This window comes from Podarcis gaigeae (genome assembly GCF_964106915.1).
Source record: "Podarcis gaigeae genome assembly, chromosome: 8".
Lineage (NCBI taxonomy): Eukaryota > Metazoa > Chordata > Lepidosauria > Squamata > Lacertidae > Podarcis > Podarcis gaigeae.
The window spans coordinates 84355526-84383367 of NC_139684.1; the positions used below are offsets into that span (position 1 = coordinate 84355526).

A 27842-nucleotide genomic window follows, 5' to 3' on the forward strand; every position below is an offset into this window, starting at 1 on the left:
AGAAGCGGCTTAGTCATGCTGACCACATGACCCGGAAAAACTGTCTGCGGACAAACGCCGGTTCCCTTGTCCAGTAAAGCAAGATGAGCGCCGCAACCCCAGAGTCGGCCAAGACTGGACCTAATGGTCAGGGGTCCCTTTACCCTTTATATATATATGCTGCCCATCTGACTGGGTTTCCCAAAGACCAGTCGCTGGAAACCCAGGGCGACAGAGCACTATCTTTGTACACAAATCCTGCTTACTGTTTTCCCACAGGCCTCTGGCTACAGGGAACCAGGCAAGGGGCCTTCTTGGTGGTGGCGCCCGCCCTGTGGAATTCCCTCCCATCAGATGCCAAAGAGATAAACAACTATTGACATTCAGAAGACATCTGAAGGCAGCTCTATTCAGCGAAGTTTTTAATGTGTGACATTTTAATGTATTTTTAAATCTTTGTTGGAAGCTGCCCAGAGTGGCTGGGGAAACCCAGCCAGATGGGTGGGGTACAAATAAAAAAATATTATTATTAGGAAGGATAAGGCATTGAACGTTAGAACAGTGTGTCCCTTGTGGCTGTCCCCTTGCGAGATAGCCCTTTGCTGAACGTGCATATCATCGCCTCGTTGCTATACGTAAGGTGAAGGTAAAGGGACCACTGACCATTAGGTCCAGTCGTGGCCGACTCTGGGGTTGCAGCGCTCATCTCGCTTTATTGGCCGAGGGAGCCGGCGTACACTTTCCAGGTCATGTGGCCAGATGACTAAGCCACTTCTGGCGAACCAGAGCAGCGCACGGAAACACCGTTTACCTTCCCGCCGGAGTGGTACCTATTTGTCTACTTGCACTGGTGTGCTTTCGAACTGCTAGGTTGGCAGGAGCTGGGACCGAGCAATGGGAGCTCACCCCATCGCGGGGATTCGAACCGCCGACCTTCCAATCAGCAAGCCCTAGGCTCTGTGGTTTAGACCAGTGTTCCCCAACCTTGGGTCTCCAGCTGTTTTCGGACTGCAATTCCCATCATCCCTGACCACTGGTCTTGTTAGCAAGGGATGATGGGAGTTGTAGTCCAAAAACAGCTGGAGACCCAAGGTTGGGGAACACTGGTTTAGACCACAGCACCACCCGCGCCCCTGTTGCTATAGGAATGCCATGCAAATGCCAACCCAATCAGCGCCTGTCTGAGGAAACCACCTCCTTGCCCTTTGCCTCAGGCGGCAAAAAGTCTCCGGTCGGCCTTGGCATACATCTGTTTGAGTGGGCTGGCAACCCAGGCACCGCCTCTTGGGTGCCCGGGCGCCCATCCCGTTGTTCCATCTTCCAGCTGGCTGCCACAGTCCAGAGTCCAACCGGTGGGGCGTTGCCTCCATTTATGAGGTCCATCTGTGCCCTCCCCACAGTGCCCCCTTCCCTGGTCCCAGCCCATCCTTCGCCACTCCCAGGTGGTTCCTGCCAAGACCTGCCACTTCACCCAGTCTCACCCACCCTCCCTTTCCAAGGCTCCGGGAATGTTTGCTGTCAATTCATTCCCTCTGCCCAGCCCAGCCACAGCAAACAGCGCACCCACCTGTTAATGACCAATATTGGTTTCCCAGGGACAACAGTCTTGGGGGTTTATTGTAGCTGCTTCCTCCCAGGGTGTTCACGCCAGTTCCCGATGCAACCCGCTCCGCAGGGAGGGCGTTTCAAAGGTTTGCTAGCCAAGATAAAGAAAGGAGAGAGGGGCAGAGGTCTCGGGTGAGGAGAATGCCAACGGCTGGGCTTGAAGCCAGGGCCCGAGTCAGGAAGGTACGATGCCCTCAGATTTCCTCAATGCCACCTTTGTGCCACTTTAAAGAGCTGCAGCTCCCCCCTCCAAATATATATATATCCTGGGGGCTATAGTTTGATGATTGGTTAGGAGACTCCCCTCACAGAACTACAATTCCCAGATTTCCCTGGGAAGAGGGATTGGCTGTTAAGTCACTCTGGGAACTGTAGTTGCGTGAGAGGAATAAGGAATCCGCTAACTACTCTTGGCACCCATAACAAACTACAGCTCCCAGAATTCTCCCCCCTCCAAAAAAATTATTCATTTTATAACACAACCGAACAACACACACACAAAAACCCAAACAAATTCTTGTCTTATCCTTATTTTTTCTAAACATCGTTAGGTGAGCTTCCACAAGTCCCCCCTATCTGATTTTCATTTTACCTCAACTTTAGCAGTTTACATATATCATAATTTCTAGCCATTTTTTTTATCACGCTTACTTTTACCATAGAAATCTTCACATTTTATCACTTACAAATAATACTATCTTAAAATACACTATCTTCTACTTCTAACCCTACAGCCTATATCCACTTCCAAAGCTATTCTAAGATTTAAATGTTAACATATTTTTTCAGATATTCTTTAAACTTCTCCCAATCTTCTTCCACCGTCTCTTCTCTCTGGTCTCGGAGTCTCCCAGTCAGTTCGGCAAGTTTCATATAGTCTTATATAATTCTGGGGTGGGGGGGAGCCATATCAATTTGAAGTGGCACCATAGAGCTTTAAATGTTTTGAGTAACTCCAGCAAACAGGTTCACCGCCGGCACTCAGGTGGCAAACCCAAGCATTTGGGGGGGGTCGCGGGTGGCGCTGTGGGTTAAACCACAGAGCCTAGGACTTGCTGATCAGAAGGTCGGCGGTTCAGAAGGTCGGCGGGGTGAGCTCCCGTTGCTCGGTCCTTGCTCCTGCCCACCTAGCAGTTCGAAAGCACGTCAAAAGTGCAAGTAGATAAATAGGTACCACTCCGGCGGGAAGGTAAACAGCGTTTCCGTGCACTGCTCTGGTTCGCCAGAAGCGGCTTAGTCCTGCTGGCCACATGACCCGGAAGCTGTACGCCGGCTCCCTCGGCCAATAAAGCGAGATGAGTGCCGCAACCCCAGAGTCGGTCACGACTGGACCTAAGGTTCAGGGGTCCCTTTACCTTTACCTTACTGTCCGCCTGTGGATCTTTCCCCCTGCTCACATACCTTTGAAACTTTCCCTGCCAGGGTGATCATCCCGGTTTCACTCCTGCTTTGAGTTTGTTTCATTCAAGCCACTTTCGAGGTATTACTCAGCGGCGAGAGGTGAACTCTGCACATGGACAGAACCCGATCGTCCAACATCTTGAGTCCACATCTTGAGACGCACACCTTCCTGCCTGCTCTCCTACACAAGTCACAGAGACCCAAAGATATGATTTTTGGGTGGATGTGTTTGCACTGCCCCCAAAAATGTGTGTTTTAGGGCATTGCATGACACCACAGCCCAGAAAATGTGCTTTTTTAAAAGGGGAAGATATCAGCGTGGAATTGCACAAGATCTCGACACCCCAAATGACTGCCATGCTCTCATGTGAGAAAACAGGGTGCCCCGTTTTTTCCTGGACGCTTGGGGGAAATGTAGGATGTGACGAGTTTGGGGGCTAAAATTACCCAAGCTCTAAAACACCCATGCCTGCCCTGGCACCTTTCTGACGTCCGAAACTGCCCATGTGGGAATTTTATGAAGTGCCTTAACTCTCTGAGCGCCTGTGTCCCACTCACACGACCACAAACTTTTGAGGATAACTAGTATTGCGTATTCTTCAGAGCTGATTGGCTCTTAGCAAAGAGACACCGGCCAACAGCTCTCATTCTTCTTGCCCTGAATCCAGTAGATCTCCTCTGCAGCTAGGTGAGTCGTTTCCCCAGCCCCCTGCAAAATTTATTCCAGGTGAGCTGCTGCTATACAGATGTTTCACAGGTGAAACTGTTTTCCTGGCACGGAGGAAAGCAACATGGGATGCTTGGCCTGTGAGATTTCTGCCTGTCGGGCTGTTAAAAGCACCAGAGCAGCTCAGGCGGATTGTCAAATCTCTCTCTGCAGCACTAAACCCTGGTGACCACTAAGTTCCTTGCTGCGACCACTAGGCAGTCCAAAATAGGAGCAAAACCCCCAAATTTTCCATTGCAGAACAGCCAACGAGGTTCCCCTCCTCTGGGCTGAGGATAAGACAGGTGAGCTCCTCACCTGTTGAGATGGGTGGGTCCTGGCCAGACCTCCTGGCTGCTCCACCCCTTTGGAGCCAGGTGCTATAAAAGTATTCCGGGTGGCTCTGGGAGGTTTTCCTGCAGCCGGTCTTGATCCACATCTGAGCAGAAGTCAGACTGCGGCACCATGGCTTTCGTCCCAGCACCCGGTTACATGCCCACCTACAACCCGGTAAGCCTTCCGCCTCCATCTCTCCCTGCGCAATCTGCGCTCTCGCATTCTCTGCAAGAAAAGAATAAAATTTGCCGTCACTTAACCTGAGTATTCCATTTCCTTTCTCCTCCACCCCCCCAAGACCTGCTCTGGGATTTAAAAAATGCAATTGTTCTGTTTAACTTATAGCTCATTTGCTCTTGCCCAGTCAAATGGGCAGGGTGCTAATAATAATAATAATAATAATAATAATAATAATAATAGCCACCTTTTGCCCTGCTCTATCCAGGCACAGATTCATGCTTTTATAGCTCTGTGTTTGAGCTCTCTGTCTCTCTCTTTTGGCCCAGAGCTCCCCCCCTCAAAAAAACCGAAACCCAGCTCTTTAACGTTGAAGCGCCATGAACGAAAATTCGCGTCTTCTGCGAATTGCAGTTGGCTCCAATTCACATTTAAAGATCAGGTTATCGTGGGGAAAACTCCAGAGCAAGAGAGAGAGAGCGCTTGGACGCAGAACTTTAAAGCTCAGAGGGAAGTGTGGATCAGCCCTCATTTATTTCTTTATTTAAATCAAACAGAAGCATTTGGCAGAACGCCTTTAAATTTCATTTCAATCTGTATCACAAACAGGTTTTCCTATCTGAGGTTACTGTAGATTTGTATTGATAAGTAACCCCTGCCCGACTCACACACATTCTCTCTCTGGAGAAGAATTTGCTACTGTTTTATCTAAGAGTTCTGTGTGTTTCTGAAGCTTGCACTGCCTGGAGTTCGGTTCAAGCACTCCGTTTGAGAAGAAGCCCCTCCAGATCTCCCCACTCCCCCAGTCTAAGAACTGCCAGGGCACCATGAACGAAAGTGTGCACAGTTCCTTTAGAAAGCACTCGCCGCAACTGGTGCCTGGGATTTTAGGCCATTGAACTGTCCTAGCAAATGGCTTTGACACCGGTGATCTGCTGTCTATTTTATCAAGGGTGCCAGAAGTCACAGCAATTGTGACACAGAACGCACTCCACAGACGTACCTGCATGCCCTCCCCACCCCCTTGGTTGCACTTTTATTAAAATTAGCAAAGGTAAAGGGACCCCTGACCATTAGGTCCAGTCGTTACCAACTCTGGGTTTGCGGCACTCATCTCGCTTTATTGGCCGAGGGAGCCGGCGTACAGCTTCCGGATCCTGTGGCCAGTATGACTAAGCCGTTTCTGGTGAACCAGAGCAGTGCATGCAAATGCCATTTACCTTCCCGCCGGAGCGGTACCTATTTATCTACTTGCACTGGTGTGCTTTTGAACTGCTAGGTTGGCAGGAGCAGGGACAAAGCAACGGGAGCTCACCCCGTTGTGGGGATTCGAACCACCAACCTTCTGATCGGCAAGTCCTAGGCCCTGTGGTTTAACCCACAGCGCCACCCGTGTCCACACAATATAAATAATGCCAGGCCTCAATATAGTTTAAACTCAATATAGTTTAAAAACGGCACAAGTCAAATGCAAAACGCTGGGTAATGCCCCTCTAGAAATCCTTCGGTTGCCACCGCTTCCACTCTTTCTGAGTTCCTGCTCCTCTGCCTATCTCCACTCCTTGCTTGCTTGCTCACTTGTGGGGGGGGGGGCAGGTGAGCAGATGGTAAGAACCAGGGGAAATAAAAACAGGAGAAGGACTGACCCCCCCCCCAAAGGAGTTCAAAGTCGGGAAGCCAACTTTGGCGCAGACCTTGGGATGTGCCAGTAAGGTTGACTCCTGACTCTGACCTAGGCAGCATCCCAGAATCTTTTGCAATGCACAGAGATTTCCCCCAGGAGACAAGCTGATTTGTCAAGAAGAGGAAGAAAAGTCCTAAAAACCGGTCAATTTACTCAGTGCAGCAAACTGAGCATTTTTCAAGGTCCTAAGCGCGTTTCCATGCGCTGCTCTGGTTTCGCCAGAAGCGGCTTAGTCATGCTGGCCACATGACCTGGAAAAACTGTCTGTGGACAAATGTCGGCTCCCTTGGCCAGTAAAGCGAGATGAGCGCCACAACCCCAGAGTCGTTCGCGACTGGACTTATCTGTCAGGGATCCTTTACCTTTACCTTTTTACATAATAATAATAATAATAATACAGTGGTACCTTTGGATGCGAACAGGATCCGTTCCGGAGCCCCATTCACATCCTGAGTAGAACGTAACATGCGTCTGCGCATGCGCAGGTCATGTTTTGCCACTTCCGCGCATGCGCGTGATGTCATTTTGAGTGTCTGCGCATGCGTGGGTGACGAAACCTGGAAATAACACGTTCTGTTAGTTCCGGGTCACGGTGGAGTGTAACCTGGAAACGCTCAACCAGAAGCATATTTAACCCGAGGTATAACTAATAATAATTTATTATTTATACCCCACCCATTATTTACACCCCACTCTGGGCAGCTTCCAACAAAATATTACAATACAATAGTACTTCAGATATTAAAAGCTTCCCTAAACAGGGCTGCCTTCAGATGTCTTCTAAAAGTCTGGTAGTTGTTTTTTTCCCTTTGACGTCTGGTGGGAGGGCGTTCCACAGGTGGGTGCCACCACCGAGAAGGCCCTCTGCCTGGTTTGCTCCAGTGCTGCTTTTCCTGATGGAGACTTTGCCAGGTATATAATGCACCTGTTCCAATTTCCCTTTTAGCCAGGAATTTGAAGCGTTTGGTCAATTTTGTTTAATCAATGTGTTCTTCCTACACTAGCATAGTGTTTGAGCCCGGCTCCCTAATGCACGGCTAGGGGGGCCATTGGGTTAACACAACAAGGCCTATGCCTTCCTTCATATGGGGGCGGGGAGGGCACTTCAATCAATGATGTCCATCCTGGATCCTGATCTCGCCAGTCCGACCCAGCTGGCGGAAAAGTTCCCCTTCCTTGCTTTTTTTGTTTTAGTTCCGTGCGTGCAAAGATCTGATAAGGGTACGTGGCCAGCCAGCCATCCACCCGACCTCTTCCTCAACGCACCTTTCCCAAGTTCAGATCCTGTGGATAAAAGCAGAACTCATTTGCAGCTTGGATCTCAGCCAGCCTGCTCCACCCTAAGCGAGTCCGTTTCATAGCTGGATGGCTTAATAATTAACACGGCGCTTTCTGCAGGTTCCCAACCGATCTTGCAAAGCAAAAGATGAGCTGGCAGCTCGGGCCATTCCAAGTTCTCTGTTTTCCAGTCATAAGTACAATCCTCCACAATTTCTGAACCTGTTTTGCATTTTAAAAATAAATAAAACGTTATCGGGGGAAACGCTCAGGGCTTTGAGTGCAGGGTTCCCCTTTTTGTCCTGATATACATAAATACAGCAGAAGAGCCAGTGGCCCAATTCGCCCAGCGCCCATCCAGATCCCTGTGGGAAACCCGTAAGCAGGATTCGAACTCAAGAGCCCTCTCTCCTCCTGTGGTTTCCAGAAACAGGCATTTAGAATAATTACGGCCTCTTGACAGTGGAGGCAGAGAATAGCCACCAAATACATTTTTTGCAAGCTGGTTCAGGTGCATGAAAGGGACGCGGGTGGCGCTGTGGGTTAAACCACAGAGGCTAGAACTTGCTGATCAGAAGGTTGGTGGTTCGAATCCCCACGACGGGGTGAGCGCCCGTTGTTCAGTCCCAGCTCCTGCCAACCTAGCAGTTCTAAAGCACATCAAAGTGCAAGTAGATAAATAGGTACCGCTCCGGCGGGAAGATAAATGGCGTTTCCGTGTGCTGCTCTGGTTCGCCAGAAGCGGCTTAGTCATGCTGGCCACAGGACCTGGAAAAACTGTCTGCGGACCAACATTGGCTCCCGCGGCCAATAAAGCGAGATGAGCACCGCAACCCCAGAGTCGTCCACGACTGGACCTAATGGTCAGGGGTCCCTTTACCTTTACCTCAGATGCATGAACTTGGATCTCGGTATATTGTAGGGTTACCAGACGTCCCCGTTTTTTTTTGCAAATCTGTCCCCAGACAAATTCCATCCCCGGAATGTCCCCGGATTTCATTAAACGTCCCCGGGAAACATGACACCCTGCTCTCCTGGAGTAATATGCAGATGGAGGGGTAGGAAGAGAAGAGATCGCAGGTGGGCGGCCGTTGCCCGGGCAAGACGAGCAGTTTCTCTGCTGGGCAAGGTGCAAAGCTCCTCTTTCGCACCCTGTGAAACTCTCAAAACAAAGGAGGAAGGGGGCAGGAGATTGGGGGAGGCTCGAGAGTCAGGGGTGGGTGGCACGCAGTTGTCCAGGAGGGGCGCAAGGGGCACGGTTTCTCTGCTGGGCAAGGCGCAGAGGGGTGAAATGACTTCAATCCCCAAATGGAGTAGCGGCAGAGCTGGCGAGGAGCCGGGCAGCTGAGTGTGTGAGAGTGTGAACGAGAGCGTGTCCCTGATGGCCGGGAATACAGAAGTCAAATTAGAACAGGGAAGCCTTATGTTCTTTTAAGTTGAGGCTGCTTAAATTGAAGTACCGTATTTTTCGCTCTATAGGACGCACCGGACCATAGGAGGGGGAGAACAGGAAAAAAACAACTCTCCCCCTCTCTGCTCAGCGCCCCTTCAGCGAAGCGGCAGGAGAAACGGAGCCCCTTCCATTTTTCCTCCCGCTTCGCTGAAGGGGCGCTGGGCAGAGAGGGAAAACTGTGCAGCGCCTCTCCAGCGAAGCGAAGCCTGGAGAGCAAGAGGGATCGGTGTGCACCGACCCCTCTCGCTCTCCAGGCTTCAGGGGGCTATCCACAAGCGAGAACTCCTGCTGCACTCCGAAGGCTTGCGGATAGCCGCCTGAAACCCCCGCAGCGCAGTGCGAACTGCCGCTACGCTCTGGGGGTTTCAGGCAGCCTGCCTCCACTCCCAGAACTTGCGGGGCTGGGGGCGGGGGAAGCCCGAGCTTCCCCAGCCCCCAGAACAGGTTGGGGAGCGGCGGTCCCTTCTCCCTCCTGGGGAAAAGCCTGCAAGAGCTGCACAAAGCTTGTGTGAGGCTCTTGGGGGCTTTTCCTGCCTGCCTCCCCCCCTGCATTTGCTCCATAGGACGCACAGACTTTTCCCCTTAGTTTTTAAGAGGGAAAAAGTGCGTCCTATGGAGTGAAAAATACAGTAGCTCCATTGCAGGGGGTTGGCTTAGATGCCCCTCAGATATCCTTTCCAAATCTGTGATTCTGTGATCATCCCACCGTTGTATTCTCAAACGCTGCTTCTAACTCCACTCCCCCCAGGTTTCTCTCCTCCTCCGGACTTCTCAAGACAGCAAAACAGCTAATGTATAGATGTAATTAGGGATAATAAAGCATGTTGTCGTTTAGCCATGTCCGGCTCTTCGTGACCCCCTGGACCAGAGCACGCCAGGCACTCCTGTCTTCCACTGCCTCCCGCAGTTTGGTCAGACTCATGTTTGTAGCTTCGAGAACACTGTCCCACCATCTCATCCTCTGTTGTCCCCTTCTCCTTGTGCCCTCCATCTTTCCCAGCATCAGGGTCTTTTCCAGGGAGTCTTCTCTTCTCATGAGGTGGCCAAAGTCTTGGAGCCTCAGCTTCACGATCTGTCCTTCCAGTGAGCACTCAGGGCTGATTTCCTTCAGAATGTATACGTTTGATCTTCTTGCAGTCCATGGGACTCTCAAGAGGCTCCTCCAGCACCATAATTCAAAAGCATCAATTCTTCAGCGATCAGCCTTCTTTATGGTCCAGCTCTCACTTCCATACATGACTACAGTGGTACCTCGGGTTACATACGCTTCAGGTTACGGACTCCGTTAACTCAGAAATAGTACCTCGGGTTAAGAACTTTGCTTCAGGATGAGAACAGAAATTGTGCTCCGGCAGCACGGCAGCAGCAGGAGGCCCCATTAACTACAGTGGTGCTTCAGGTTAAGAACAGTTTCAGGTTAAGAATGGACCTCCAGAACAAATTAAGTTCTACCACTGTACTGGGAAAACCATAGCTTTAACTATACGGTCCTTTGTCAGCAAGGTGATGTCTCTGCATGTATTTTTTTTTCAAGTGTCCCCGGATTCATTTAAAAAAAATCTGGTAACCATATATATTGCATCTGTCACCCCCCCAAACCTCTTGTCTTTCAGCCCCTCCCTCATACCCAGCCGGTCCCCGGTGGGCTTCGCCCCGGCATGTCCATATATGTGGCAGGGATGGTGCCACAACATACCAAGAGGTAAGGGGTCCTTTCTGGGTAGGAGGGGTGGCCACAGAACTGGGACTGACCACCTCGGACCAGCTTACCTGCGAGATCGCCTGAGCCCTTTTATGCCCTCTCAACCGCTTTTGATCTGCAGAACTGGCATCCTTACAGGTGCCACAAAACACCCCTTTCCACATCCGTATGAAATATTTTAGTGTGGCAGCACATGCACTTTGGAACTCCCCGCCTATTGACACCTTCAGTTTACTCTTTTTTAGCAAATGCCCCAAACATCTTTTTTTTTTTTTTTTTTAAAGGCAAATTTATCCAGACATGTAGAATGTTGGACATGTGTTTAACCTGTTTTCAGCTTATCGTCAATTTCAATTGTTTTTTGAATGCTTATAAACTGCTCTTATTGAGAATTTTATTCTTTTATTATGTTTGGGAACTGCTTTGAGGTGGGGGGTTTTTTTACACTCAAGTGGTATATACATTTTATCAAATAGAATCTTTTTTTTTTTTAAAAAAAGTGTGATCATATGTCCTCTCTCTTTAACTCTGCATATTCTGCAAAAGCCCACATCCTCTACCAAGAAACTTCCACATTAATGTAGTTTTGTGCAAATGTGGCAAAAAACGAGAGAGCAGATCTGATTATTCTTTTTATTCTCCTAGCCATAGTGCAGAACTAGAAGCTACGTCATTGCTTCTTGGCTGCTATAAATCCTCATTTAGGCTGCAGTTTTGTCCCCACTTACTTGGAAGGAAGCCCCACTGATCTCAGCAGAACTTTAATCTCCGTGGACTATATTGATTGATTTCACTACATTCATATACTGTGACTCTTGACTGTTAATAATAATAATAATAATAATAATAATAATAATAATAATAATAATAAATTTATTTATACCCCACCCATCTGGCTGAGTTTCCCCAGCCACTCTGGGCGGCTTCCAATCAAGTGTTAAAAACAGTACAGCATTAAATATTAAAAACTTCCCTAAACAGGGCTGCCTTCAGATGTCTTTTAAAAAGAAGATAGCTGCTTATTTCCTCCACATCTGAAGGGAGGGCGTTCCACAGGGCGGGTGCCACCACCGAGAAAGCCCTCTGTCTGGTCCCCTGTAACCTCACTTCTCACAATGAGGGAACCGCCAGAAGGCCCTTGGCGCTGGATCTCAGTGTCCGGGCTGAATGATGGGGGTGGAGACACTCCTTCAGGTATACAGGACCGAGGCCGTTTAGGTCTTTAATAAAACCTCAAAGCAGTTTTCCAAAATGTGCGCATTTTGGCTTCAGATACTTTAGGCTTAGAACTTGCTCCTTGCATGTTTTGAATCGTATTCCGAAGCAAGGACTAGTAACTTGCTATATATATGTGAGCAATGAGGGCTAGTAACATGCCTATTGTTATTTAAACGGAAGCCACCCTCTGAAGGATGCCAAATTCAGTGTGAATCAAGCCTTGTGGGAAGTGGGGTGGAAAATGTCGGCATCACAATATAACAGCAAACAGGTTGCCCTCTGACTACATTTTATTGTTTTCCCCGTTTATTTCCATCCATGGTTTCCAGATTCAGCCTGAACTTTCTCTGTGGCATGAATGACGGGGCCGACATTGCACTGCACTTCAACCCTCGCTTTGATGGCAAAGACAAGGTCGTCTTGAACAGCTTCCAAGGGGGAAAGTGGGGCAAGGAGGAACACCATAGCATGCCCCTCCAAAAGGGTTCACACTTTGAGGTCATCATCATAGTCAACCCCGATGGATACCAGGTTTGTGTGAGCACCCAAGGGTGTCAGACTCACCGATTCCCTGTGCGGGTCCCAGAGTTCGCTGTCCGTTCAGCCTGAATGCAGGAGACGCTGATGTCTGTACACAATAGGTTAAATAGGTAAAGGGACCCCTGACCATTAGGCCCAGTCGTGACCGACTCTGGGGTTGCGGCACTCATCTCACTTTATTGGCCGAGGGAGCCAGTGTACAGCTTCCGGGTCATGTGGCCAGCATGATTAAGCCGCTTCTGGCGAACCAGAGCAGCGCACGGAAACACCGTTTACCTTCCCTATTTATCTACTTGCACTTTGATGTGCTTCCAAACTGCTAGGTTGGCAGGAGCAGGGACCGAGGAACGGCAGCTCATCCCGTCGCGGGGATTCGAACCGCTGACCTTCTGATTGGCAAGCCCTAGGCTCTGTGGCTTAACCCACAGCACCACCCACGTCCTAATAGGTTAAATAGCAGCCTTCTAATCTGATGCCATGGAATGTTCAACAATATTTGACATCCGTGTAATTATGCAAAATGTGCAAACTAGTGCAAACATACCATGATGAGACCAATATAAATTGCCATTCTACAGATGCGCGCCCCACCCCTCCTGCTGCGATAAGCTTTTCTCTCAGATCTGCTTTTCTCCCAGATCCAGAAGAGGCATGAACAGGGCGTAGGAGAGGTTGGCTTCATGCAGGCACAGTCTCCAATTGCTTTTGGGGGGGGGGGAACCCTGGAGACAAGGGGACCTAAGCATCTGTGGGGAGGCTGGGACCTTTGGTCTCAGCAACCGCTTCATAGTGGCAAGACCGACTGGAGACAAGCTGCTGTGCCCGTTAGGCCTGACACCCCTGTGTCTTTGCTAATAGTTCGCTCCAACTTTCTCAGTGTGATTTATTGCTGGCTCGCTCTTCAGTAGGGTTGCTGGGTGTGAAGGAAAGTGGGAGATGGGGTAGGAATGGAATGGAGGGGCTGAAATGATGGGGGGCAGACTCTCGGTGGGCTGCAAAGGGGCTCACTTGCACTTCCTCCTCATTTGTGTACCGGCAGATCCTTGTGAACAGGAACCCCTTCTGCACCTTCGGCCACAGGATCCCTCCTGAGCGAGTCCAGGCTGTGCAGGCCAATGGCGACTTGGAGCTGCAGTCAGTGACCACCATTGGAGGAGGAGCCGCCATGATGGGAGGCGGGGTGAGCATCCGAGATCGTGGAAGGGGGACCATTTTCACCCTTCTGGACAAGTTTCCAGGGCGCCATGCGGCAACAGTGGGAGGGGTCAGCAGCAAAAGTGGGTGGAGCAATGGATGCTAATTTACCCTCATGCACAGACACACCCTCTCTTTCCACCAATCAGGCAAGTGAGAATCTTTATCAGAGTTCAAAGACACATTCCAAGAAGGCAAAAAGGAGGTTGCAAAGCAAGGCTTGTAGATAGGGGTGTGGTCTGTGTGGGAGTGGCCTAAGGAGAGGGGGTGTGGCCTAAGGAGATGGGTCAGGGCTTGGGAAGAGTGCTAGAGGCCAGATAAAGAGTTCTCAAGGCCCACATTTGGCCCCCAGGCCTGAGGTCTCCCACTCCTAAGTAGAGATGGGGGTGGACTTTGATTCCATTTCCATTTGATGGCAAATCCGAAACAATACGAAAAGCGAAACACAGCCCACCCGCAAAATTCACACTACCCTGAATTTTGCAGGGTGGTTCTCCAAACACCCAGCATTTCCCAAAATGCATGCAAAAGCGAATAAGAGTTAACGTAATAGAGTAGATGGCATATAAGGGAGAAACAGCTTCCAAAATGGGTTAGCCAAAACTGCATGTTAAATAGTGCTCGCTAGGAGAAATTTGCACTAAGATGCTGGCGAGTTTTCATGAGGGTTAAATTGCAAATTGCTGCAGGAGTCCGGAGAACTGAACTTAAGATCGAGGAACGGAAAACAGCAGATCCACAAGCAGCAAAAATGAAGCAGCAATAAACAGCTCTCAATTTGCTGCCTCTTTACGATGGCCAAAAACCAGCTGAGGTGGCTGCTTCACTCTACCCAACGGTAGAGCCGGCCCTGTTAAGAGTCACAAAATGAAATACAGTGGTACCTTGGGTTACAAACTTAAATCGTTCCGGAGGTCCGTTCTTAACCTGAAACCGTTCTTAACCTGAGGTGTGCTTTCCCTACTGGGGCCTCCTGCTGCCGCTGCGCCGCTGGCACCCGATTTCCGTTCTCATCCTGGGGCAAAGTTCTCAACCCGAGGTACTACTTCTGGGTTAGCGGAGCCTGTAACCCAAAGTGTTTGTAACCCGAGGTACCACTGTAATGGTGTCTCTCTGCCGGGGAGAAGGGGAAAGTTGCCCATGGCCATTTCTGCCATAGGCGCCCAAATAGTGGCAACCTTCACTGGGTACAGGACCCCAAGAATTGAGAGGGACTTAGGGCACCATCCAGACTGACGACACTCCGAACCCATGAGAACAGCTTGACTGGCCTCGAGTTCTAGGCTCCTTGACTTTGAGCAGAGCAGGAGAGAGATGACATTCGCTCCTTCTCCTCCTGAGTTGGGGAAGCCAGTGTGGTGTAGTGGTTAAGAGCGGTGGACTCGTAATCTGGTGAACCAGGTTCGATTCCCCGCTCCTCCACATGCAGCTGCTGGGTGACCTTGGGCCAGTCACACTTCTCTGAAGTCTCTCAGCCCCACTCACCTCACGGAGTGTTTGTTGTGGGGGAGGAAGGGAAAGGAGAATGTCAGCCGCTTTGAGACTCCTTTGGGTAGTGATAAAGCAGGATATCAAATCCAAACTCTTCTTCTTCCAGATGTGGTTGGACTGCAACTCCCAGCTGCCCCAGCCAATCGGCCAATGCTCAGGGGTTGATGGGAGTTATAGAATCATAGAATCATAGAGTTGGAAGAGACCACAAGGGCCATTGAGTCCAACCCCCTGCCAAGCAGGAAACACCATCAGAGCACTCCTGACATATGGTTGTCAAGCCTCTGCTTAAAGACCTCCAAAGAAGGAGACTCCACCACACTCCTTGGCAGCAAATTCCACTGTCCAACAGCTCTTACTGTCAGGAAGTTCTTCCTAATGTTTAGGTGGAATCTTCTTTCTTGTAGTTGTAGTCCAGCAAAATCTGGAAGGCTGCAGGCTCCCCGTCGCTGATATAGAGCAGGGTTTCCCAAACTGTTTTTGAACTACAACTCCCATCGTCTCCAGCTAGCGAGGCCAGTGGTCAGGGATGATGGGAATTGTAGTCCAAAGACAGACAGAGACCCAAATTTCGGGAAGAGGTCCGCTGCTTCCCCAGCCATGAAGTGGATGCAGACGAAAGGCCCCCCTCCCAATTGCCTCAATCTTCTTTGCTTCTCTTTCCGGTGCAGGGAATGCCAGGGATGCCAGGAATGCCAGGGCAGCAGTATCCACAAATGGGGATGCCTGTAAGTACTGCAAGGAGGTGGGGAATTTCAAGGGGGCGGGGACTGGGCAGGGCACAGGTTGTGTTTGGGTGGTGTGTGTGGTGCTGGGGAGATGGGATGAGAGGCAGTGTGGCACAGTGGTTAGAGCGCCGGGCTGTGAGCGAGGCGACCAGGGTTTGAATCCTTGCACATTCATGAAGCTCACTTGGGCCTAGCCTACCTCACAGGGTTGTTGTGAGGATAAACTGGGGGCGGGGAGGACCTCGCACACCTCCTTGAGCAACTTGGAGGAAAAGGTGGAGCAGATATACATGAACAAATAGATATCTGTGTCTCGGGAGGCCAAATGGAGAGTTCTGTGCAGGTCTGATAAATTCTGCCGCACCACAACCTCAGTTGAATGGTCGTATAGGCCACACTTTTTAAAATCACGTTTGCAAAATTTACCGTATTTTTCCTTCTATAACACGCAGATTTTTTCTTCTAAAAAGGAAGGGGAAATGTCTGTGCGTGTTATAGAGCGAATGTGTGGTCCCTGGAGCCGAAAAATCATGCAAAAATCAAATCGCGGCGCTGCACGCTGCACGGAGAAGCGAAACCTGAAAAGAGGAAGCGGCTGCTTTCCTGCATTCTGCCTCAGGGTCTTACTGCCCACCCTCCTCTGTTTCGTTGCTGTGTTTGCTGAAACGGAACAAAGAGCAGGGAAAGCCCCTCCCCTCCAGGCAAGCTCCGGTGCTGCTGGGGGAGAGGGAGAGGGGGGGAAGGGAGAGAGAGGGGGGGAGGGAGAGAGAGAGGGGGGAGGGAGAGAGAGAGAGAGAGAGAGAGAGAGAGAGAGAGAGAGAGAGAGAGATATGGCTGGCTTGGGTGGGGGGAAACTTTTGCCTTTCTTTCCTCCCTCCCGTTAAATCCCTCTCCTGCATTCTTAGCCAGCTGCTTCTCTGCACACCCCTCTAATGTCCCTTCTTTGTTTTTCCTTCGCTCCCCACTTAAAATGTGGTTACAAAGCATGGATCCTCAGGATCTTTGCATTGGGTCACCCCAAATTCACCATCAGATCACATAGCATGTCCATGGCTACAGCCTGCACCAAAAAAATCACGCACCCACTGTTGCCTGGGGATGCAATGGTGCAAAAATGTGGTTAAAAAGCATGGATCCACAGGGATTCTCAGGATCCTTGCATTGGGTCACCCCAAATTCACCATCAGATCACATAGCATGTCCATGGCTACAGCCTGCACCAAAAAAATCACGCACCCACTGTTGCCTGGGGCTGCAGTGGTGCAAAAATGTGGTTAAAAAGCATGGATCCACAGGAATTCTCAGGATTTTGGCATTGGGTCACCCCAAATTCACCATCAGATCACATAGCATGTCCATGGCTACAGCCTGCCCCCCCCAAATCACATACCCACTGTTGCCTGGGGCTGCAATGGTGCAAAAACGTGGTTACAAACCATGGATCCACATGGATCCTCAGGATCTTTGCATTGGGTCAGCCCAAATTCACCATCAGAGCACATAGCATGTCCATGGCTACAGCCTGCCCCCCAAAAATCACGCACCCACTGTTGCCTGGGGCTGCAATGGTGCAAAAACGTGGTTACAAACCATGGATGCACATGGATCCTCAGGATTTTTGCATTGGGTCAGCCCAAATTCACCATCAGATCACATGTCTGTGGCCACAGCATGAAGCACAAAAATGATACATCCACTGTTTCATTCAGAATGTTTTTTCCCTTGTTTTCCTCCTCTAAAAACGATGTGCATGTTATGGTCAGGTGCGTGTTATAGAGCGAAAAATACGGTATTCTCCCGTGTTCTGATCTCTTGCTCGTTGAGGCAGCAGCAATTGCTTTCAAATTCTCTACAAATGGGTTTGGGGCACCACAATACACAAAGCACAACAGGCTTATTTTTCGCTCTATAGGACACACTGGACCACAAGACACACCTAGTTTTTAGAGGGGGAAATCAAGAAAAAAAATATTATTTCCCCCCAGGCCCCAAAGAGCAAAGAAGCCAAGACAGCAAGCTGGATCCATCCCACTGGCTGTCTTGGCTTCTGCCATAGCCGCAAAACCTCTCCAGCCGGGAGCTAAACCTCTCCAGCATGGCTAAAGAAGTGTGGCTAAAGAAGCCAAGGCAGCGAGTGCGATCCATCCCGCTCTCTGTCTTGGCTTCTGCGCAGCCTTTCCCGGCTAGAGAGGCTGCGCGCGGCTATGGCAATTCCCCCACCTCCCGCAAAAGCCCGCAGGAGTCGCGCACCCTTTAAGCAGTGTGTGGTTCCTGCGGGCATTTCTACGAGGAGGGAGAAAGGACTGACTGGCCGCGTCAGTCCATTCTCCCTCCTGGGGAAAAGCCCACAAGAGCCGCGTGGAGCGTGTGTGCGGCTCTTGGGGGCTTTTCCTGCCTGCCTCCCCCCCCTGCATTCGCTCCATAGGATGCACAGACTTTCCCCCTTAGTTTTTAAGAGGGAAAAAGTGTGTCCTATGGAGTGAAAAATACGGTAATAACTGTGAACATTTTATTGGTTGTGAGTTCCTGTATAACGGAATCCTTAGGTAAAATTAGAAAAGTCCTCAAGGTAATGAGAACAACACAGCCGATGTAGGCTGCTGGCACAAGGATTGTGTTATACAGGAACTCACAAGAAGAAACAATAAGAAAAGATAAGAAAATAATAAATGTATTGGGATCAGAAACTCTTGGAAGATTGGAGTAAATATACGAGTTATTTGAAAGACAATTGTAACCAACTGACTTTGCGTGTAGGACTACAAGAAGTTTTGTAAGGAGAGCTATATGAAATATTGCAGAAAAGATGGGAATGGATTTTAAGTTATTAAAAGTAACAGTTAGGATAACAAATGTAATATTAAGAGATGAGGTTTGAAAATCATTAGAGGCGGTTGATGGAAGTCTCAGGCTAAAATAGCCAAAATGTTGTATAAGATGAGATGTTCTGTTTGGAAAATATACGTGAAAACTAATAAAAATGTATATTAAAAAAGAAAAAGAAAAAAAGAAATGTATCATGGGTTATACACCATATATATGAACGGTATATGTTGCACATACTGGACTAGACCTTTACGTTAGGAAATAACCAGTAAAATCTTCACAGCTATTATTATTCAGTCTGTTGCGCTTTGTGTATTGTGATAATTGTATTTGCGTCGCAAGGTATTGAATTTGTTTTTTTAAAAAAATATTTATTGAAAGTTTTTTTTTATATATAAATTACAATACAAATAAAGAAACAAGGTAACACATATCGTAACATATTTTCTTAACTTCTTTGGACTCCCTCGCATCTCCCGCTCCTGCGTTCCTAATTTATAAATATCTAACCAGCAATTTATCACCTTATTTCCATTCTTGTTATCTAATTTTCCAATGCTGTGTCTCTAATTTTAGATATCATTTATTCAAACCTTAAAAGTTTAAATTTAGCCTAATAATTATCCAAAATTTGTCTTTTCTTAAATTTAACTTATCTTCATATATCACTTCACCTAGCTTAATGGTGCCAAGTTATTTATAATCTAGCATCCTTCTTCACATTCATACAATTTACAATGTTTCTGTAGGTAGGTCTTGAATTTCTTCCAGTTTTCTTCTACTGTCTCCTCTCCCAGGTCTCGGATTCTGCTGGTCATCTCGGCCAGTTCCATGTAGTCTATCAGTTGCATCTGCCATTCTTCCAGTGTGGGTAAATCTTGGGTTTTCCAGTGCTTGGCGACGAGTATCCTTGCTGCTGTTGTTGCATACATAAAAAATGTTCTTCTTTATGTCCTTCTTTAAGACCCTCTGACCGACAATACCCAGAAGGAAGGCCTCTGATTTCTTAGGAAAGGTATACTTAAATACCTTTTTCAGCTCATTGTATATCATTTCCCAGAAAGCCTTCACTCTAGGGCAAGTCCACCAGAGGCGAAAGAACGTTCCTTCATTTTCTTTACATTTCCAACATTTGTTATCAGACAAATGGTATATTTTTGCAAGTTTGACTGGGGTCATGTACCATCTATATATCATTTTCATAACATTTTCTTTCAAAGCATTACATGCAGTGAAATTCAGCCCAATGGTCCACAACCTTTCCCAGTCCTCAAACATGATATTATACCCAATGTCCTGTGCCCACTTTATCATAGCCGATTTGACCGTTTCATCTTGTGTGTTCCATTTTAACAGCAAGTTATACATTCTTGAAAGTACCTTAGTCTTAGGCTCTAACAATTCCGTTTCCAACTTCGATTTTTCCACCTGGAATCCTAACTTTTTGTCAAGTTTAAAAACTTCTTTAATCTGAGCGTAATGTAGCCAATCTCGCCCTTTGTCTTTCATTTTCTCCAGACTCTGCAATTTCCAATTATCTCCATCTTTTTCTAATATTTCCCAATACTTCGGCCATTCGGCCTCCATATTGAGTCTTTTCCGGGCCTTAGCTTCCAGTGGTGAAAGCCACCTCGGAGTTTTATTTTCCAATAAGTCTTTGTATTTTGTCCAGACATTAAACACTGCTTTTCTGACAATATGGTTCTTGAAAGCCTTATGAATCTTAACCTTGTCATACCATAAATATGCATGCCAACCAAAAGCATTGTTAAAACCTTCCAAATCCAATACATCAGTGTTTTCGAGAAGCAGCCAATCTTTTAGCCAGCAAAAAGCTGCTGATTCGTAATACAACCTTAAGTCTGGCAGGGCAAAGCCCCCTCTTTCTTTCGCATCAGTTAATATCTTAAACTTGATTCTGGGCTTTTTGCCCTGCCAGACAAATTTGGAAATATCTCTCTGCCACTTCCCAAAGCACTCCGTTTTGTCCACAATCTGCAAAGTTTGAAACAAAAACAGCATTTTTGGCAATACATTCATCTTTATAGCAGCAATCCGGCCTAACAAGGAAAGTTTCAATCTTGACCAACTTTCTAAATCTCTCTTAATTTCTGACCAACATTTCTCATAATTATCCTTAAATAAGCTCAAATTTTTTGCTGTTATGTTTACCCCTAGGTATTTTACTTTTTTAACCACGTTTAACTCTGTCTCTTTCTGAAACCTTTCTGACTCTGTAACTGTTAAGTTTTTTTCCAGTACCTTAGTTTTTTGCTTGTTTAATTTAAATCCCGCCACCCGACCAAACTCTTGAATCAATTGTAAAACCCTTTTCGTACTAGATTCTGGCTCCTTTCTAGAGTCAAAACCAGGTCATCTGCAAAAGCTTTAAGTTTGTACTGTTTCGCTCCGACCTGAATTCCTTCAACCAACCGGTCTCCTCTAATCATGTTCAAGAGCACCTCCAGGACCGAAATAAATAACAGGGGAGAGATAGGACAACCTTGTCGTGTTCCTTTTCCAATTTTAAACTCTTCTGTCACCACATTGTTGACTATCAATTTAGCCTTTTGTTCTGAATAGATTGCATCTATCCCATTTTCAAAACCCCTTCCCACTCCCACCCCTTCCAAATTTTTCTTCATAAATTTCCAGGAAATATTATCAAAGGCCTTCTCTGCATCTATAAAAATTAACACAGCTTTTGTATTGATATTTGTTTGTAGAAGTTCCAAAATATCAATAATGTTCCTTGTGTTAGCAAACAAATGTCTACCTGGGAGAAAGCCTGCCTGGTCCTTATGGATTACTTCATTTAAAACTTTTTAAAATCTACTTGCTAAAATGTCTGCAAATATTTTGCAATCCACATTTAAAAGGGAGATGGGACGGTAGTTCTTGAGTTGTGTCTTTTCCGTTTCCAATTTAGGTATCAATGTGATGAAAGCTTCTTTCCACGATTCCGGCGCCTTCTTCCCCTCCAAAATTTCATTGCCAACCTCCATCAATGGATGTATCAAATAGTCTTTCAGTGTCTTATAATACTTGGCAGTGAGCCCATCTGGCCCTGGAGATTTGCCCAATTGCATATTCTGAATGGCTTGTTCAATCTCTAGTCGTGTTATTTTGCAGTTCAGGATTGATCTATTTTCTTGTGATAGTTTTGGTAGTCCATTCTTTATCAAAAATTGCTCTATCTCAAGGTATTGAATTTGTTTTGGGTTTGGGGCACTAGGCAGATGCCCGATTGTGCCAACCTCTTGACGCTGGCACAGAATTTAGTCCCTGCTTTATAATTTATTTCTCTCTCTCTCTCTCTTTAGGGCATGATGCCAGCGTACCCGTCTCCCAACCTTCCCGTAAGTACTGTGAATAGATGGGGGAAGAAGCATAAAACTTTCCCAGCAGGCTGACTTGCTTAGAGCTGACCAGTGTGATTAAAGTGTTAGACCTGGGTGTTATGTTATGTACTGAAGTTCTCACCCTGGGCCAGCAGGGGGATACTGTACATAGTTTTCACTCATATGCAAATAAGGGGTTGAAAGTGACGTTCAGTGATTGGATAGTTACAGAAAGTGGTTACTGTTGCGTTGTAGTGGAGCTCTATAGAAGCAGGCTGGCTGAACCCTTCAGTTCAGTTCTGTTCTGGCCTGTGAATAAACAAGAGCTGTTTGAAGAACTGCTGTGTCGTCTGATATGTTCACCCACAACTTAACACTGGGAGACCACAGTTCGAATCCCCGCTGGGCTGCCTCTCAGCTTAGCCTCCCTCACAGGGTTGTTGTGAGGATTAAAGGAAGAAGGGGAAGAACTGTGTATGCCACCTTCGGCTGACCGGAGGAAAAGATGGGAAAGAAACGCAATAAATAAATGAAAATAACAAAAGGAGAAAGGCTGGTTCAGCGGCTTTTTCTTCCCGGTGCTCATGGGATTCAGGTTGGGAGTCTCTGAGGGGATGCTGAACAGGTAAATGACCTCTTTGGGCTTTCTTCCCTCACAGGTGATGAATGCTCCTGCTTCCTATCACCCGGTAAGTGTTTGCGGGATTTGTTGATATCTTCCTTTCTCTCTTTCCTTGCTCATTCTCAGCCAGTCCAGAGCCTGCAATCTTCATCTGAGGCCCTTCTCTGTGCAGATCGTGTTTTTTGGCTAATAAAGAGTTAACTCCAACTTTCACAGTGTGATTTATTGCTGGCTTGCAATTGCTGGCTTGGAATAGGAAAAAGGGCTGCTGCGTTCAGTTCCTGCTTGCAAACTTCCCCTATGGCAGGGGTTGGCAAACTTTTTCAGCAGGGGGCCGGTCCACTGTCCGGACTATTTTTTTGGAGGGGATGAATGAATTCCTATGCCCCTCAAATAACCCAGAGATGAATTTTAAATAGAAGGACACATTCTACTCATGTAAAAACACGCTGATTCTTGGACTGTCCGCGGGTCGGATTGAGAAGGCGATTGGGCCGGATCCGGCCCCCAGGCCTTAGTTTGCCTAACCATGCCCTATGGGCATCTGCCTTGGGGCCTGATCCAGGTATAGGGCTGCTCTGATGTCCTCCTAAGCTTGGGCCACATTTTCCCCAGCTTGTCTGTCTTAGCCCCGAAACATCCCTGTGTTCCAGACACACTGGTAGCTTGAGAAAGTATTGCATATTGTCTTGAATCGTAGAATCTTAGTGTTAGTTGGAAGGGACCCGAGGGTCATCTAGTCCAGCCCCCTGCAATGAATATGCTTTTCAACTCCCGCCGTCATATATCTCTATAAACTCGTGTTTCAGCAAGTGCCATACCGAGGAAACCTCGCCGGAGGGCTGGGATCCAAGAAGACCATCGTGCTAAGAGGATTCATTCCAGCACACGCTAAACAGTAAGCCGTCCTGTTTCTGCCTGTTTCCGTGAATAAGTGGCAGCCCTTTTCTTTTAGACCAGGGAATGGCATTAATGCACACATTGTGCACTACTCCCTCACAGCAATTAGACCCACTTTCCACCTGATTCTCCTTGGAGCCTCAGATCCCCACTGCTCTTCAGCCCAATTAGGAGTCCTGAGTTCGGGTTTCATCTTGCTGAATCCCAGAGCTATTAGAGGCTGAGAGTGATAACAAAATGAGGCTTTTCGTGCGCTGTGCAAGAGAATGAGGAACCTGAAACCTCCCAGCTGTAGTTCGGCAGCTTCTGCATGGCCTCAGGTTCCCCAGAGATTGTTCCATGAAAACTGATAGGCAACGGGTTCAGGTTATGCCACACAAAAGGATTCCTTCCTTCTGTGAAAAGTTAGCACATGGCATTCACTTGCGACAAGACGCAGGCGCCGTCGCCCAAAGGTGGCTTTAAGAATGGACTTAGAATGATTTGCAAAAGGGGGCAGGCCTGCCATCTGCAATAAGCTGTACTTGCTACGCAGAGCCCCCATGGTCAGAGGCATTCTACCTCTGAATAACAAAAATTGCAGCCAATTTAACAAGGGTGTGGGGGTCTTGCTACGCAGAGCCCCCATGGTCAGAGGCATTCTACCTCTGAATAACAAAAATTGCAGACAAATTAACAAGGGTGTGGGGGTCTGTTTCCTTTGTTCCCCTGATTTGTGGGCTCCCCAGAGTTGTCCACCAGGGCTGCTATAGGAAACAGGAGGCCTTTGATTTGACCCAGCAAGGATATTTTTATTTTATTCATTTATTTATTCATTCGTGCCATAAAATCGATATACAGTTGCAGAAAACCTCAAAGCAGTTTGCGAAACGAACAGAACGGTAAGGTTATTAGTGAAAACGGTTAAAGCGCCCAGAAAATATTAAAAAAAACTTAGTAAACTAAAAGCATGCCACCATTCTAAACACCCATCAAAACAAAAATAGCTTTTGACAGAGTCGAGTGGTGGCGCCTGCCTGATGTCCATAGGCAGGGAGTTCCAAAGTGCCACAGTGCTAAAAGATCTTACAAATCCTTTCCTTCCTCCTCCTCTTCCAGATTCCGGATCAACTTCAAAGCTGGCCCGGATACGGCCCTGCACATCAACCCCCGCATGAATGAGCGTGTTGTGGTCAGGAACAGCTTCCTGAATGGCCAATGGGGACGTGAGGAACGGGAGCTGTCTGTCAACCCCTTCCAAGCCGGGCAATACTTTGATGTGAGTGTTCATTTGCCCAGAGCTGAGATCTGCCCCAGCCAGGATGGGATGGTGGGATTGGGGAGAAACGGTGCAGTTAAATAACTTTGACTCTGTGGCACGGGAAGGAGGGCACATGCTTAGTTGGTGATCTTTCTCGCTGCAAAAAAACAACAACAACAAAAAACAACAACCCAAAATCCAGGGAAGAGGGTCATTGCTCCTTGGCAGTTGCTTGGACAAAAGATTCCTGCTTCAGGAAAAAGATTCCTGCATTGCAGGGGGTTGGACTAGATGAATTTTGGGGTCCCTTCCACCTCTACAATTCTATGAGTCTATGGTCCATAAGGGGGTGTGGGTGGTGCTGTGGGTTAAACCACAGAGCCTAGGACTTGCCGATCAGATGGTCGGCGGTTCGAATCCCCGTGATGGGGTGAGCTCCGGTTGCTCGGTCCCTGCTCCTGCCAACCTAGCAGTTCGAAAGCACATCAAAGTGCAAGTAGATAAATAGGTACCGCTCCAGCGGGAAGGTAAACGGCGTTTCCATGCGCTGCTCTGGTTTGCCAGAGGCGGCTTAGTCACGCTGGCCACATGACCCGGAAGTTGTATGCCGGCTCCCTCGGCCAATAAAGCGAGATGAGCGCCGCAACCCCAGAGTCAGTCACGACTGGACCTAATGGTCAGGGGTCCCTTTACCTTTACCTTTATGGTCCATAAGGGCAGCAGATCGTGAGCCCAAAGAATGGCAGCGGCAACTGCAGCACGCTGCTCGGAGACCAGATCTGCCCCTTCCTTGGCACCCCCATGCCACCCCCTCTGTGTCCTCTTGGCGAAGGCAGATGCTGAGGATCTCCTCAGACAATAATAATAATAATAATAATAATAATAATAATTTATTTATATCCAGCCATCCCCAGCCAAAGCCGGGCTCAGAGCGGCTAATAACAATAAAAGTAATCAACTCATTTTAAAGTCAATTCAGAATCAAATTAATGGCAACCATTGGGCTAGAGTTCTATGACCCCAAAGGATGGGGTCAGACTGCGCCTTGGCCAAAGGCCTGGTGGAACAGCTCCATCTTGCAGGCCCTGCGGAAAGATGTCAAGTCCCGCAGGGCCCTAGTCTCTTGGGACAGAGCGTTCCACCAGATCGGGGCCACGGCGGAAAAAGCCCTGGCTCTGATTGAGGCCAGCCTAACCTCCCTGTGGCCCAGGACCTCCAAGATGTTTTTGTTTGAAGACTGTAAGGTCCTCCGTGGGACATACCAGGAGTGGCGGTCCTGTAGGTACGAGCGTCCTAGGCCGAATAGGGCTTTAAAGGTTAAAACCAGCACCTTGAACCTGATCCTGTACTCCACCGGGAGCAAGTGCAGCTGGTATAGCACCAGGTGAATGTGATCTCGTAGCGACGATCCCATAAGGAGTTTCACCACAGCATTCTGCACCCGCTGGAGTTTCTGGGTCAGTCTCAAGGGCAGCCCCACGTAGAGCAAGTTACAATAATCCAGTCTGGAGGTGCCCGTCGCGTGGATCACAGTGGCTAGGTCAGGACGAGAGAGGTAAGGAGCCAACTGCTTAGCTTGGCGGAGATGGAAAAAATGCCGCCTTTGTTATAGCTGCAATCTGCGCCTCCATGGAAAGGGAGGTGTCAAAGATTACACCCAAACTCTTAACGGACGGTGCTGGCACTAATTGCACCCCTGCAAGTGATGGGAATTGTTCTCAACTTTTATTCCCCTCTTGCTCCCAGTGTAGGTCTCCACTCCTGTTGGGGGTCCACCGCCTTTTTGTGGTCTGCCTCAGGGGCCAAAATTGAATCCTGCTTTTCATTCGTGCGAATCGCAAAGCGGCTTACAACCAATAATAGAATTGTGGAGTTGGAAGGGACCCAAGTCCAATGCAGGAATCTCAGCTAACAGCATCCATGGCTGATCGCCCTCCAACCTTGGCTTAAAAACCTCTGAGGCAGGAGAGCTCACGGATTTCTGAGGGAGGCCATTCCCCTGTCGAACCGCTCTCCCTGTCAGAAAGTTCATCCTGACATTCAGTCGGGATCTCCTTCCTCGTATAACAGAGCAGAACATCACAAATGCAGCAGAAACATAGCTGTCAACCGTCCCTTATTTGGCGGGAAACTCCCTTATCCCAGCGCTGTGTCCCGCTGCTGTCCCTTATTGATGATGTCCCTTAAATTTCCCGGGTTTCAAAGGAAGCAGCTCCTCTCCCTCCCTCCCTGCCGGCCAGGGAGGAGGGAGGCTCCAACTGTGTTGCTTGGCTGCGTTGCTCACCCAATAAGGAGTCTAAGAACGACTGGGGGGTGGAGCTTGCATGCCTTCTCCCGATCAAATCGGCCACCTTGCCTGGGGACTCGCCTTTGCTCAGCGCTTCCCAGCGGAGAGGGGACAGTGGTTTTCCTTGCTGCATCCCCTTTGCCGGGTTGCTGCGCTGTGGGAACCACCACTTGAGGCTTTGTTTGGCGGCTGGCTGGGCTTTCTGCCTTTGGCTTGGAGGGGCTCAGAAGTTTAACATACCTGTGCTTGGAAAATCCCTTATTTTGGCTGCTGATCCCTGATTTTCAAGGCTGCTGATCCCTTATTTTCCTATCTGTAAGTTGACAGCTATGAGCAGAAACCATACAGAATACTTGACAGATCCTCAATAAAATATTGAGCTAAGTTGGGGCCAGCCTTGCTCTGTGGCAGAAGGGACAGCGCTCTTGGGCTTCGACTCCTGCTCACAGGTCCCCCCACAGGGATCTGGTTTGGCCCCTGTGAGAACAGGGACTGGGTGGGCCGTGGGCCCGATCCGACAGGCCTTTTCTGACACTCTCCTTCTCCCCACCCCGAAACAGCTTTCTATCCGCTGCGGCAACCAGCGCTTCAAGGTGTTTGCCAACGGCCAACCACTCTTCAACTACAACCATCGCTACCAGAACTTCCAGCGCATCGACATGCTCGAGATTGACGGAGATGTGGAGCTTTCGTACATTCAGTACTGAGCCAAGAAGGAGGGGAAGGGAGTCGCAAGCACCCAGCACCCAGCTGCATTTTCTATGCAACACCCACCTCCTTTGGCTCGAGGAAGAAATGGAATTTCTAATTGGCAGCTGCAATAAAGCGTCTTGTTTTGAAGGAGTGTGTTGCGTGCCTGCTTCTTTGCACAAACAGGGCAAGACCCGAATTCCTTTCAGTAAGATGGTAATAGCCACATCTTGGGAGCCAGGCTGGAAGTGGGGGAGTTTGGGCTCTGGTACTTCTTAGCTGCTCATTTCACTCTGAGACCCAAAGGCAAATAACAGAGACTAATATACTCGGAGTCGAGTGTGGATTTCATGTTCTTTATTCAGCTCATAGTAGTGAGGAATGAAAGTTTCCCCAAAGTATCTGCTTTATATACATTATTTACACAATGGGTCACACATGATT

General features: G+C 48.3%; 1 protein-coding gene and 1 long non-coding RNA gene across 2 annotated transcripts in view; one reads left to right on the forward strand and one right to left on the reverse strand.

Moving 5' to 3' along the window:
* The window catches only part of LOC310851841, a 140060-nt gene that overhangs the window by 97431 nt on the left and 14787 nt on the right, over positions 1-27842 (reverse strand). The window lies entirely within an intron of this gene.
* Positions 4084-27548, forward strand: LOC310851589 (galectin-4-like). Its single transcript, XM_083754156.1, has 10 exons — positions 4084-4201; positions 10233-10321; positions 11869-12070; positions 13119-13259; positions 15436-15492; positions 21642-21677; positions 22319-22348; positions 23091-23179; positions 24280-24439; positions 27269-27548. Exons 1-10 carry the CDS (start codon positions 4157-4159, stop codon positions 27413-27415), a joined length of 996 nt encoding a protein of 331 aa, XP_083610282.1. The 5' UTR covers positions 4084-4156; the 3' UTR covers positions 27416-27548.